The sequence below is a fragment of the Neltuma alba genome, unplaced genomic scaffold, assembly GCF_004799145.2.
Source record: "Neltuma alba isolate B1F8T4 unplaced genomic scaffold, ASM479914v2 tig00013398_pilon, whole genome shotgun sequence".
Taxonomy (NCBI): Eukaryota; Viridiplantae; Streptophyta; class Magnoliopsida; order Fabales; family Fabaceae; genus Neltuma; species Neltuma alba.
In genome coordinates, this window is record NW_021637656.1 from 87,653 (window position 1) to 101,588 (window position 13,936).

Consider the following 13,936-nt stretch of genomic DNA (forward strand, 5'->3'; position numbering starts at 1 on the left):
AACAGTCCTTAATAATGTAATTTTTCAATCTCAACAGTCTTTTTTTTTTCGCGATTTTCTCTTAAATCTTTAGGTATGGGGTCGCCGAAATAGAGATGGTATTACAATAAGCAGCAGTAGCAACAAACAGCTATGTTCTAAAAATAGCTAATGTAGAAGAAAACTATATATTAGTGAAATAAATTATGAAGATACGTTGGCAAAGTGACAAAGAAAAACCACTGATATGCTATGATAATATCACAATGCCGTAAGAAATTGAAAAACTTAAACTCTGGTCACAAGCTTCTTCTCAAACAAGCGCCTCAGAAAGTAGACCTGCAATGCGCTGGCGCCTATTAGTGCAGCTGATTCGAAAATTGCCTTGTGAATAGCTCTTCGGCTCATTGCCTCATTCACTGCATTTTCCCGTAAAGGAATTAGATTTTGAAGCATGAAGCAGTGTGATTAGCCTTTTTAATTATGAACAGAGAAAACTAAATCTTCATTAATTAATGCCTTACCTATTGCTTGGCGATCAGTCTGAGCCTCTAGCCAGTGCTGTTCAAACTGAATGCTGTATAGAGTTTGATCCAACTTTTCTATCTGCTCCAGCAAAGGGTTCAGATGTTCTGCAAACATTTTTGCAAGCTCCATTTAGGACTAGTTGCAAGAATGACTTTTATTTAAACTCATTTTTGCAAACTGAAGGTGGGGTAAAAATGAATGGGCGTAATCTGATATATATATATATATATATATATATATATATTTCAGTTCAATAATGTTATGTGAAAAACGTCAGTTTGACAGAATCTTCTTTGGATGATATATTGAAAAATCAGTTTCAGAAGGTTCAAACATGAAGAAAAGCCAAAAAAAAACCATAAAAAGTCGCTTCAACTTCAATGAAGGCAAAAAGTTTCACTGGCCCTCAAAATCATACCGAACATGCATTTTTGGCTTCTACTGGCTTTTAAAGGATCTAAAGGTCAGTTTTGGGGTTCCTAATAGAATCCCAAACAAACTATATGAGAACTTAAGAGGGCTTAGTAGTGGAATTGTCTACCGTCTTTTGCGTGTTGCTCGTAGTAAGAGAAGTGATCTTCATGTACATCAAAGTCAATGGTTTCGTGAGCAGGAGACTTGTTGGTGAAGCAGAACTTGTGGACTCCTGAATTGTGAGCGGTAAACTCAAACTTCTCAGCTGTCTTGTCACGGAAATCTTGAATTTGCTCGCCTGAAGGTCCCTTTACCTGAAAGTTCTCACAAAAGAGCAGCAATAAGACTCTAACATGGTGATACAGATAGTATCAGTGAAAAAAATGTAAGGAAAAATCACATCAACATCAGTTATTTGTGGTTTGTTCTCAGATAAAAAGCAACTAATGTAGCTTATACCTACAAGCTAAGAGAGTTCCACCCAGCCTAATAACCATAACTTTGGACCTAGAGGTAAGAGCTTGATGCGGTACTTAGTATTAGAGCCAAAAAATGTTTGAATCTACATTAGTATATACAAATGTTTTCAAGATGCCTAGGGAATGAATGCCAAAATAATATGGAAACTAGGCATTAAGATGGCAATATCATATAGGGATTCCTTGATACAATGCATAATATCTCTGCAAGTCTGCAATCTTATCAAGTTTTGAACTTGAAGGTCCACAAACTGCCCGATCAGTCAAAATTCTGGGCGGTTAATACAAATATTTCCAACAGGGAATTTGAAGCAAGATAAATCATGAATTCTCTTGCAAGTGATTAAGCCTATAATAAATTTCAATCATGTAGAATTGTGAGAGAAACCATGCTTTATAACAAATCACCGAACAATTTGGATGGTCTATAGTCACAAGAGGGACTGCATATAATGAAGTTGGAAAGAAAAAAGGTGAACAACCAATGAGGAATTGCAAGTGATGATGCTTATCATAACGTTTAAGCATTGGGAATTGTAAGAGAAAACATGTCAACTATAAGCAATATGCAGTCAATTTGTCATTGCAAAGAATGGGTATCCTTTTATTTCTACTTGCAGGCAGAGCTATCCTTAATAGTCTAATGTTAAATTGTCTGTAGATTGAAATTTTCAGGACTCCAAGAATACTTTCAGGACAATTCAAATATTGAATTGATGCCATCTAAGAAAAAACCTTTACCCATTAGACCTTCTAAGGAGAGAAATACACGTTATTGGAAAAAAGAGCAGAAGCAGAATACAAACAAAACATACCACAAGATCGACTCCTTCACCGGCGCCGCCGCCAAATCGCCAGAGAGAGTCAGACTTGACAACAACGAAAGAAACATGGACAGTGTCACCTGTATATTTAACATCATGGGAGAAACACTCCTCCCTGTCTATGACAAACCTAATCCCTTCGGACCCTTTAAGATTCAATAACACCCCAACCATCATCAACACCAAAATATGCCCCCAACATCCCAACCGCCACAATTCCATCTGCACAAGTCAAAACCCAAAAAAATAAAAAAAAATCAAATAGCTTGTTTTGCAGAGACCAAAATATAGAGACAAAAAAAAAAAAAAACCCTTGCGTAGGCGATGAGGACGTCAGAACTGAGAAGAACTAAAGCGAGGTTTTGTTTTTAGCTTGTAGAGAGACTAAGGTTGAGCAAGAGAAAGTCGTACGACTTCGGAACTTATCGATCTCACCGAGGAATCGGAGATGAAGAGTTCAAGGGTGTAGTCGTCGTGGAGAGGCGGAACTCTCCTGAGGACTGGTTGGAAGAAACGGCGTCGTTGGTAAAGGAGTTTGGGTTATGTGTCAGCGTATGATTGGAGAAATAGATACGGAGGCCAATAGATGGTTTACAGGTAGGATGCGATTCGTTGTTAAGGTTGTTTTTTTAGGGCCAACTTCGCTGTTGAGAATTTTTGGGCCAACAGTTTTGTTGATTCAAGTTTAAAAGTACCCTTCTCGAGTGAAAATTGGAAAATTTACAGCTTTTGCCACAGGACTTCCTCCCTTTTGGTTGGTTGAACACGCTGCGTTATTTTATTTGACATAATTTCCAAATAAAATAAAAAAAGAATAACGATAAGCTAACAATAGAATAAAAAGAATTTAACTCCTTCTGATAAGGTTGAGGTTCAATAATCCCGTAGATAAGGTGATCATATAAAAGAATATAATTTGAGTTTGTAAAAAAGTTAACTTTATTTTTACCAACAAATTGTTGGCAAATAAGAAGAACAACATAGGTTTAAATTTTGGGAAACACATTTGTTAAAAAGTTTTAATTTTAAATATTCTTGGCCTGACAAGTATTAGTCTCAGGTCTAAAGTGACTTAGGAATATCCTAAATTACACACACAAAAATTTAAATTCATTTTCTCTAATTTATCTGATTAAATTCTTTAATTAAATATTATCCCATGAACTTTTTTTACGGATAAAAATTTATATGAATAAATGTTTAAAATTCTATTAGATCATTATCGAAGTAAATGAATCTAAAGTTTTATACTTTTTATTAGATTGTTTTTGCCAACTTGTTTTTTTTAATTAAATAAACAATAACTAGATTGATTGTAGGCTCATACTCATATGATATTGTTCATGCTATAAATAACTAGTTTATATATGTATATTGTATGACATTTTTTTTAAATTTAATAATATTATATACAAATATATGTATGTAGGTACATGTCATTAGTATAATGTTGATGTTAATAATTTGATATCAATGTTACTGATATCAATATAATATATGAACACAATGATCAATGAATTAATAAAATTTATAATAACTCATATTACCATTTACAAAATAACCAGCTTCGGCCCCCAAAAAAAAAAAACAGTTCATATTTCGACCTCATAGCCCACCTAATGATAAGTAAAATGATAACTACACTCCAATAACTTAAAATAATTTAATTGAATGATAATATAAAATATATAATGTAATTAAATTTTATATGATTATGCATTTTAAAAATTTTATTCAATACTATATATTATATATCATATAGATACAGGTATTTTAAAAAGATAAAAATGATATCAAATCAAATAATCAAATAATTTTTCAAATATTTGATTTTAAATTTATGTAACGCATATATTGTATTTTTATTTATATCTTAAATTTTATGAAACTAGAAAAAACGCTAAAATTATAAAATTAAATTGAATAAGAATTGAACGCAAACTTGTCCACAATAGGAGATGTCGTGGCAGCACGCTATTGGGCTGTTCGACGTGTATAATCTCCTTCTCATACGCGTGTTGCATGGATAAATAAAACAAAATTGTGAAACCAAATTCAGAATTCCATCGGGGGGATCCAAAAAATATCCGTTTGCATTCAGATCCTCGATCTGAACAAAGAGAACAGAGAGAAAGAGAGATCAGGAATGGACGCCATTGATTCCGTCTTCGATCCTCTCAGAGATTTCGCCAAGGACAGCGTTCGACTCGTAAAGCGCTGCCACAAGCCTGATCGCAAAGGTGAATCTCATTCTTACCGATCCTCTGTTTTTTCCCGTCTTTTGATTTTTTTTTTTTTGCCTGGGTATTTATTGGAAGCTTTTGATTGTAGAGTTCTCCAAAGTTGCGGTCCGCACAGCGATCGGTTTCGTAGTGATGGGATTTGTGGGCTTCTTTGTGAAGCTGATCTTCATTCCCATCAACAACATTATCGTCGGATCTGGTTAGGTAAAGTTAACTTTTTGCATATTATAGCATCTTTTTTTCCTCTACCGTTTTCGCCTGCATCGTTTTGATTTCCACGAATTATGCGGTAGTCCGTGTGGCCTTTTGATTTTATTTTCCTGCCTAATAAGGAGTTGGTATATGTACTTGTTGGAGCTATGTGCAATTTTCTCCTTCATTTTCTTTTCTATTGGGTGCTGGATGTAGAGGGGAATGATCTGACACTCTGACTATATGACGGTGTTTTAGCTGGAACGATTTGATATTAGGGAATGAATGGGAGGGAAGCAATTGAAAATTTGATGTTTTGTTGCTTCACATGTTTTTCTAATTATTTGGATCCAATCGCTATTCATGTAGCCAAACTTCTACATGTATTCAATATGCTAATTTAAATGAAACTTTTCTTTTACTGTTTTACATTGTGCTCTAGAATTCATAGAGCTTCTTCTTCCTCGAAATCGAGGCCAGTATTTGCTTTTCTTTTGTTCTTTTGGCCGGCTGTTTATAATTTCTTTTTACAAGATTTGAACCTTAACAATTCTCACTGAAAAAAACACGGGTGATAATTGGTGGTTACTGCCCTTTATTTAGATTGATTTCTGTTGGGTGGTAATCATAAATGGCAATTCACAAAATGTAGTCAGTCATTATCTTTAGTAAGACATCAGAGAGTGCAGTTACATGGACAAATGGTCTTGGCATATCTACTCTATTCAATTGCTTATGCCATTAGCTTAGGAGTCCTTCTTTAATGACTAAGGATACAAGAATGTTGAGATCAAAATTTTACCTTAAGGTTGACCACGGGGTTGCAAAGATCAAGTTGCAAGGGGGATTGGGAGATCCTGACTCTGAAAAAATATATATGGGTGGGTTGGTGGGTTTGTGTGTTCATACACATACATACGTAGATACAAATCCAGTTGATGCATAATTTTATCATGTTATATGCCCCATGAAAATGTTACTTGTTCACGCATAATCTTTACTGACGGAATTTTTGTTGAAAGAATTTCTTAAATATGTAGATTCTACTTAATTATTGTATGGGTTTGACTTTTGAAATTGAATACGAATTTAACGTTCTCAGTTAGACTGATTGGTAGATACTGTTGATGCATTGGACCTTAAAAGCGTCATATGGCATGAAGGCCAAGAGAAAAAATATGCGTCCATAGGGAAATGGAAGTAGGACATTTATTTGCTTTGGTGAATGAAAATCTAATGGTTGTTGGTTCTCTCGCAGGATGAGGGGAGTATTGGCACTCAAGAAATGCAGCCAAGTATGCGAAGCAGGAAGAGATCCTTTTCGTTAGTATGATTTAATGTACTTAATTTATGCTGTGTTTCCTTTGTATCATCTCCTCTAATCTTAGGAACTATACGTTCGTTATTTGTAGACCTTGTGAAAATTTATGGAGCTTTGAGAAGGAATTGAGTAGGCATTGCAATTTTGTTTCAAGTCGTTGTTTTATAAATTGATACTCTTGGTTTTCAATTTCAATTTTCATCTTCATTTTGATACTCTTGGTTTCGTTGAGTTATTTCGAGTGTCATTGGATTGGGAGTTTAACCTTATCGTTAGGATTAAATAACTCAAAAAATACTTAATAAAATTAAGGGATCAAACATCAAATCTGTAAAAAAAGGTTAGTATCAAAACCACACTTTTACCTATACTTATGGGATGTTTAGATAGAAATAAAACCATGATTTTAAAAATGATTTTATAATATACAAAATAAATATATAAAAAAGTTTGTTTCGATTTGTGAAAAAGTATTTTTGAAGAGTATTTACAACTTACCTTAGCTGTCAAATCAATGTTTAAAAGTTAATTAACAATGTTAACATAAAAGATAGTTTTAGCATCCACTTGTAATTTGTGAAGCGTTTGATTGGAGTATCAAATTTCTAGCTAAAGATTTAAGGGAAAATCCCAAAAAAGGTCCTTGGAATAGAAGAAATTCTAGGTTGGGTCTTGAAATTTCGGAAATAACAGGATGGGTCAGTGACCCAATGTGTCATTTGTCAAATCAAGAGGAATTGACAACTTTACCCTCTTTTGTATTCATTCACTATAATAATTTAAAGAATCACTATAAGGGTTTGGGTGTTACCTAGATTTGTGTAGTGAATAACTGTTCACTTTTTCATAGTCAGGTGTCTTGTTATTAACTACAACTAATTTTGTAATCACTAGAACAATATAAGTATTACCTAAATTTGTGTAGAGAATAACTACTCATTTTTTCATAATCAGATATTTTATTATTGTCAGGTACCTTATTATTAACTACAACTAATCTTGTAATAACTAGAACAGTGTAAGTGTTACTTAGATTTGTTTAGAGAATAATTACTCAGTTTTACTTAGTCAGGAGCAAAATTGTCAATCCGCCTTAATTTCACAAATGACAAATTGGGTCAATGACCCATCCTGTCGTTTTCAAAATTCAAGGACCCAATCAAGAATTTGATATATTTTAAGGGCTTTTTCTGAGATTGTCCCAAGATTTAATTATTTTCTCCTTCATGAATGAAATTAAAGGAACCACTGAGCAATCTGCTAGGTTGATTCTTTTTTTGTCTAATGGTTTATACTACTCGCTCTTGTATTCTCCCTAGTCAACGTCGCAGCATTGCGTCTTTTTCACTCTTGCTAGGTCATAATCACACCTTAATATCTTCTATATCGTTAAATTAAATTAAATGGAAGGACTGTTACTCTTGAATGATGAATAATGGAACAAAAATATAATGAATATTACATGTCTTAATCTCCCTACCAGAGAAAAGAATTTACTTTTCCACGAAGATACCAGGCAAAGCCTCAAAAGCTTAGGCGTAGAATAATTTGTAAGAACTGGGTTGATGCAGATAATATTTTCTTTACTGTTTATTTTCATAAAATATTTGGTTTGAATAATGCCTGGAGGTTCAATTCTCTACCCTTCTCCCCACATTTCCCTGCATCAACTCTACACAGATATTTCTACCTACAAAAAACATTATTTATTATTATTTTTTAACTTTTAAAGACAACATAACATTTAGAATTCGAACATTTTCCCGAGTTTTCCACTCTTCTAAATACATGCAACATTTCTTATATACCCAATACATATACATCTCATGTTGAATTGAATGTTAAATTATCATTTCAATTTTAAAGATTTAATTAAAAATTTCAAATTAATCTACCAAGTCGAAACTAATCACCAGAAAGATGAGTTGGGAAACAGAAGAATTCTCGCAAACGTGGGGCTAAATTCCACAAGGACTTGACAGCAAATTAACTTGTCATCCACAATCTGATCCAAAAGCATTTTCACTAACCTTTTTTATTTTTTGTAAGCTCAATAACTTATTTTTGGTACAGACAAAATTTATAACCTCAAATGCTACGATGATTGCTGACTTCAGACCTGAAGAGATACATCTTTGCCGAAAAGATTGCTGATTCCCTTCCCAGGATCACTTTGTTTTACAATAGACTCTCCAACCAAAACCTGCAAAAAACCAACATTGTAGTTTGAGATTATATTACAGTTATCGGCCGCATGCACTGGTCACTGAATTTGTAGATAAGGTTTGATTATAATATCCACAATACTTACAGCTTTGACGCCAGCTTCTTGCACATAGGCAATGTCATCGGGAGTAAACAGACCAGATTCCCCAACAACCTTAACAAACAATTTATGGAACAAGATCATCATTAGCAGCATAATCACTGCCAAAAACACAGATATTTCAAGGAAGTCTTAGTAAAGATATTGAGGACATACAATTATGTCTTTCTCACGGATTATTCTTCCTCGCTCTCCTTCAAGAAGCTTCTTTGTGTTACTGATATCCACCTCGAATGTTCCTGCAAACCAAAAGTAACAAAGCTACAATAGGTCCGTCTCTCAAATTCAAAATGAGATGAGAATGAGAATATTCAAAGATGAAGTAGATGATTGTTTATGTTTTAGTCAAACACGTATTGAAGTTTGAGCAAGAAAACTTACTTTTTTAACATCACAAAACTAATTTACCATGTAATAATCTAAATAGGACTACCGAGGCAGGTACTTGAGGGTCAGTACATTGAAGACAAATCGAATAATTGCAATGAATTCAACAAACCGGTGAATAAACGTGTGCTCAAACATACAGGTCAATTCAACAATGAGACAATTCATCAAAATAAGAACTCTTACTTGCATAATGATCACAGACTTCAACAAACAACAAACAGTTTCTCAGAAAATCAGACTCGTTAGTTAAGTTTCTGATATCATACCAGGTCAAGAATAGGTCGGTCATGCACATAAATTCAGAATAAGACAACAATGATTATATTCAAAGATGAAATAGAAGATTGTTTATGAACAAGAAGACATACTTTTTTAACATCACCAAACTAATATATCACGTAGTAACCTCTAAATGGGACTACAGAGACAGGCATTCAATGAGTCAATTTAAAATTGTAAATTCGATGAAGTACAAGGGTTAGGACATCTAAGACAAAACCAGCACTTATAATCAAATCAACAAAACAGTGAATAAAAAATTTGTTTCGACCTAACCATCACACACCATTCTAAAACTAGGAACCCCGCCCTGCACACAGAAACACGTGCGCACATGCACACAGAAAGATAGAACCAGAGGAAAGTGTAAGAAACACTGCATTTATGTTCTTGCCAAAATAGATTAACTGGAAAAAATATATATTTAATAACATTAAGTTTACATGTGAGGCTGACGGAGTTTCATGGATCATGGGATAGATGGTGTAAGTACTAGTGGATCACTTGTTGGCATACTTTTACGAGTTCTTAACTTATTTTCAGTCCCAAATAATGATGAGATATTGCCTATAGACATCTCGATTAGGATTTGTTCTTTATTTATTTATCACTTAATATGTAGTTTTACATTACATTAAATTATGTGATAGAGGGGATAGGCAGGTAGATTTTGATATTCACTGTAATTTGGGAGATACCCTTTGAACTTTGTTAGTTATATGAGTTCAAGATCCTTGCTCATAACTCTACAAATCGTGGAACCTATCAGAAGAAAGAACTCATGTAGTAACAAATGAGAGGGCTCACAATTGCATGGTTAAAAACAGAAAGTAATGAACCAGAAGGTTTTATATACTACCATTCAAGATGGTAGACCCAAAATAGAAGACTAACTACAAGATCTGAATATTTAGACAACGGCAAAATGATATGCTTATGTTCTGGAAATGACAGCTTAATTTCTTAATCTCCAGTCCAAAATACAATAAAATCCTTTTTCTTTATCGACGCAAGCTGTAGTACTTAGCTAACAATATTTCAATAGGCTATACAACATTAACCCATAAATTAAATACTCTATAAGCTCCACCAACAAATGTGTGCTCAAACAATGACCGTACAGCTCAATTGAACAATAAGAAAATTCATTAAAATAAGAATTCTTGCTTGCATAATGATCACAAACTTCAACAAACAGCAAACAACTCGTCAGAAAATCAGACTTGTTAGTTATGTTTCCAGTATCATACCAAGTCAAAATTCATGGAGGAATAAGAGACTTCATGGACAAGTGGACTTGCCACCAAAGCAACATTCAACTCTACTGCATATAACGATAACGGATATCCTAACCTCTACATAGAAGTAAGGGATAATCATTTATTTTAAAAAAAAAAAAGAGAGAGAGAGAGAGAAATCTTTATTGTTAGAAAAAGAAGTAACCAAAAGTGCATAACTGTTATCAAGAGACAGAAAGAAGGCATACCAAGATTACGATTATTTATGCCAATAAGCTGAATCCCCTCTATTCCAAGGACACGATCAAATTCATTCTCATCATGCACCTAGGGACAAACAACACAAAGATTCAAAATATATGGATATTTTCCATTGGTTATCATAAAATAAAAATAATGAACGTACAATACAACAGACCCCAGAAATTCTGAGTTGGCAGTAACAAAACTAGAAAATATGCCATGCACATTCATGGATTAAGGCAAATTGAATTGAAGTTATTTACATTATTATAATATGCATGTAATTTCCCTGCAGTCTAAATGGAGGGAAAAATATCCTAGGGAAGTGGAAAGCTCATGGTCTCAAATAGCATAGAGCTCATCCCTAAATAGGTTCGGCATCATTGGTCAATGTAAGGTGGTAGTAAAAGATTTCAGATTTGAGCACCGAAATGATGGAATTTTACTACACATTTGCTTAACTATAGCAAACAGAATTAAAGCGAAACATAAGAAACAGAACAAACAAAGAAGCATCAACTCTACCTCCACGAGAGCAGTTAGTCCAAGCATCTTGCATATCTTAATCATGTAACTAATATCCAGATCCGGCAAAACAGCAGCAATGAGAAGAACTGCATCTGCACCTTTAATTCGAGCATAGTAAAGTTGCCATGCATCTACTATAAATTCTTTGCACAACAAAGGGCACTGCATATTTTTAGGCAATTAGCGCAAGACATACACCACAGATTTAGGTGATAAAATAAAACCAATATGAGATAGCAAAACAACTCAGAAAGTAAACCTTTACTCCAGCCTTCCTTATCAAGTCAAGATTTTCAAAGCTCCCCTGTTTTGTTAACATCAATAGCATGTAAGAGATAGCTAACATTGAGCTGCAATATTGCCAGCTTATCAACAACTAAATATCACTTAGCAACAATAAACTTACGAGGAGATTCAGAAAAAATGCAAGACGCAAAGGGTACCTTAAAATACTTTTCGTCTGTCAAAACACTTAAACATGCTGCTCCACCTTTTTCATAAGCTCGAGCTATTTCAACCTGTCACAAAGAATCTCTGGAATAGTACCATATAATGTGAAGAGAAAATAACAAACAAACTAGAGGACCGTGGTAATTATTGCTCATTACTTTGGGTGTTGGTAATGAAAATACCGACAGATAGAACAACCCATTAAATGAAAAAATATGAGATCTCCCAGAAACAACAAATTAAGAGTATTACAAAGGCTATAGGTTGCAGGAAGCCAAATGAAAATATAAAATTAAGTAGTATCCATCCAACAAGTTGCAATCCAGAAAGGAAGAGAAACTAACAAACAAACTATCAATGGTGCCAGCCAGATAATATAAGAATTCACACTGGCACCAATAACAACTTCACACATTTTTTAAAAATGTTGAGAAATCTTAATCATAGATAAAAACGGAACAGAGTTAAAAAGGAAGACACACTTACTGGATCAAAGTCCTCTCTCAAGACACCTCTACTTGGCGAAGCTTTCTTCACTTCAGCTATCAATCCTGGAAGTCCTGTTCGTTCATTGGCCGCCCTTAGGGAGCCAATGAAGTCCCTGGTGGCAGGAGCATTTTCAAGAGCTTTCTTCAGTACACTGAGAGGCATTTTCTCTTTCATCTGAAAATCAAACAATTTACAGTTTATTTTACGCAAAAAAATATATTTAAGTAAATCAAAAGAGGAAAATCATTCAGTTGTCGTACTTGTGTGACTTCTGTGTCCTTGTACCATATAATCTCTTCCAAAATATTACGAGGACTATTTCCCTCATTCTGCAACCGGTATTCAAAGGGACCTACATAATGCAAAGGGGGCCCAGTTGGCGGTCTTCTCCTTATCCTTATACCTTGGCTGGCAGCAACTTCATTCTGTAACATGCTCACTTCCCACTCCTTAATTTTGAGGGTATCTGCCAACGATTCGCTAGATGTAGCTATTGCAGGCGGACTATCAGTTGACCCCATCTATGAAAACGAACCGGAATATGACATGAGCTTAAAGAGAATAGAGTAACCACTAGGTTTCCTCATTATATAATCATCGCATCTTTACACTGAAAAATGAAGTCAAATATGGATAAAACAACAGTATCATTTCAACACACTCCATTGCGAATGAGATATGAAAATTAAGAGAATCAATAACTATGCGGAAGGTGTCCAATTGTAAGCAAAACGTTATAAAGAAAATAAGGGAAAAAAATAATAACCAAAAAGCAATGTAGATGACATTGCAATCAATCAATTTGAACAATAATTAGCTTATACATGGCTTAGAATTTTCACATCACATTACTTAATTGGAGGTCATAAATCCTATTTTTCTTTCGATTTCCAGCAAGCTCCTACAAACCCAACTAACTTCCCAAATCATAGTCTAATCAAACGAACATGGAGAACCAAAAAAAGTCACCAATTTAAATCAGCCATGAAGAACTTTCGACCTGGGATCGAACAGAGAAAGCGGGAAAAGAGTGTCTTGCGCAGGAATTCACTTGACCTGGCGGCGGGATCCCGTTTGGGGTTCGGGAAGAGAGGGAAGGGGCAACCAGAAACGTAGGCTTGAGAGAAAGGGAAGAATGCATTGTGGACTGAGGGTAAAGAAAGAATTTAGAAGGGGAATGACAAGCAGGCTTGGAAAGACGAACTGATAAAACAAGAGGACAGTCCCTCTGCTTTCAGCCGAGATCGTCTGTTATACTGCTGCTCTGCTTCCCACTGGATCAATTTTTGCAGTTATTTTTTTTTCCCAATTTCTGCAGTTATCAACACAGCAGTAAAATATTAAAAAAATACTGTAAAACAAAATAATTAACAAAGAGAGAAAAAAAGAGGGAAAAAAAGGAATGTAAATATTTTATTCTTATATTCTGTCACTTTTTTTTTGCCCAAAGAGTACGTAAATTCTTAAGGTAATTAATAAATTTCGTTGGGCATGAGGTGGTTGGTGTGCCTGCGCCCCCGCCTCTACCAGCTCTGATATCCAACACGTGTCAATTAAACTTGACACGTGATGAATCTTTCCAGTGACTTTGTGAGCAACGAAAAGTAGTTGGATGAAATTAAAATCATAATTTTAAAAGTATTTTTACAATATACAAAATAAATATGTAAAAAAATTTATCTCAATTTGTATAAAATTTTTTTTGAGAAGTACTACCTCCGGTCCTAATTATAAGACCCAGTTGACTTATTTGAGGAGATTAAGGAAGTAAGTTAAGTTAGTTATTTGTAATAAATAAGTGTTGTCATTCCTAAAATATCCTTGCTAATTAAGTATATTGGCTAGAACTATCATTATTAGAAGGATTATCTTGGAAAAAAAATGCATAAATATGGGAGAGAAAATGGATTGGGGTCTTATAATTAGGACCAAACAAAAAGTCAAACAGGGTCTTATAATAAGGACCGGAGGTAGTACTTTTTATGGTCTCCAAACACTCTCAGAGTTGTGAGA

The 13,936-nt window shown here is 34.2% G+C and overlaps 3 protein-coding genes and 1 long non-coding RNA gene across 6 annotated transcripts; 2 read left to right on the top strand and 2 right to left on the bottom strand.

The window, feature by feature from the left end:
* Positions 1-81: 81 nt before the first annotated feature.
* On the bottom strand, positions 82-2,449 carry LOC114737009 (transmembrane emp24 domain-containing protein p24beta2). The gene is made up of 4 exons (XM_028924894.1): positions 2,216-2,449; positions 1,049-1,235; positions 504-611; positions 82-398 (listed from the first exon to the last, which is right to left on the bottom strand). Exons 1-4 carry the CDS (start codon positions 2,444-2,446, stop codon positions 268-270), a joined length of 657 nt encoding a protein of 218 aa, XP_028780727.1. The 5' UTR covers positions 2,447-2,449; the 3' UTR covers positions 82-267.
* Positions 2,450-4,296: 1,847 nt separating this feature from the next.
* On the top strand, positions 4,297-6,195 carry LOC114737010 (protein transport protein Sec61 subunit gamma-like). Of its 2 annotated transcripts, XR_003739380.1 has the most exons (4): positions 4,297-4,464; positions 4,556-4,671; positions 5,918-5,981; positions 6,056-6,072. XR_003739380.1 is itself a non-coding variant. In XM_028924895.1 (3 exons), exons 1-2 carry the CDS (start codon positions 4,371-4,373, stop codon positions 4,669-4,671), a joined length of 210 nt encoding a protein of 69 aa, XP_028780728.1. In that variant the 5' UTR covers positions 4,297-4,370; the 3' UTR covers positions 5,918-6,195. The 2 variants fall into 2 exon arrangements, 1 of the variants encoding a protein (XP_028780728.1); XM_028924895.1 differs by having other exon boundaries at positions 5,918-6,195.
* A 1,570-nt stretch (positions 6,196-7,765) lies between these two features.
* Positions 7,766-13,179, bottom strand: LOC114737008 (indole-3-glycerol phosphate synthase, chloroplastic-like). Of its 2 annotated transcripts, none has more exons than XM_028924893.1 (10): positions 12,924-13,179; positions 12,184-12,441; positions 11,921-12,097; positions 11,428-11,502; positions 11,244-11,288; positions 10,982-11,146; positions 10,462-10,540; positions 8,463-8,545; positions 8,292-8,360; positions 7,766-8,183 (listed from the first exon to the last, which is right to left on the bottom strand). In XM_028924893.1, the coding sequence occupies exons 1-10, from the start codon at positions 13,062-13,064 to the stop codon at positions 8,094-8,096; spliced, it is 1,182 nt and encodes a 393-aa protein (XP_028780726.1). In that variant the 5' UTR covers positions 13,065-13,179; the 3' UTR covers positions 7,766-8,093. The 2 variants fall into 2 exon arrangements, with proteins under 2 accessions (XP_028780726.1, XP_028780725.1); XM_028924892.1 differs by having other exon boundaries at positions 12,184-12,444.
* LOC114737012 (uncharacterized) lies at positions 8,461-9,392 on the top strand. The gene is made up of 2 exons (XR_003739382.1): positions 8,461-8,576; positions 8,977-9,392. It is a non-coding gene; the product is annotated as an uncharacterized LOC114737012 (long non-coding RNA).
* Positions 13,180-13,936: the final 757 nt, after the last annotated feature.

Coding starts and splice junctions, on each gene's coding strand:
- LOC114737008 (XM_028924892.1), bottom strand. CDS start 13,064: ATGCATTCTTCCCTTTCTCTCAAGCCTACGTTTCTGGTTGCCCCTTCC. Junction 12,098..12,183: donor AGGACACAGAAGTCACACAA/GTACGACAACTG, acceptor TTTGATTTTCAG/ATGAAAGAGAAAATGCCTCT. Junction 11,147..11,243: donor TAAGGAAGGCTGGAGTAAAG/GTTTACTTTCTG, acceptor AAAAATATGCAG/TGCCCTTTGTTGTGCAAAGA.
- LOC114737010 (XM_028924895.1), top strand. CDS start 4,371: ATGGACGCCATTGATTCCGTCTTCGATCCTCTCAGAGATTTCGCCAAG. Junction 4,465..4,555: donor CCACAAGCCTGATCGCAAAG/GTGAATCTCATT, acceptor TTTTGATTGTAG/AGTTCTCCAAAGTTGCGGTC.
- LOC114737009 (XM_028924894.1), bottom strand. CDS start 2,446: ATGGAATTGTGGCGGTTGGGATGTTGGGGGCATATTTTGGTGTTGATG. Junction 1,236..2,215: donor GTGAAGGAGTCGATCTTGTG/GTATGTTTTGTT, acceptor GAGAACTTTCAG/GTAAAGGGACCTTCAGGCGA. Junction 612..1,048: donor CGAGCAACACGCAAAAGACG/GTAGACAATTCC, acceptor AAATGTTTGCAG/AACATCTGAACCCTTTGCTG.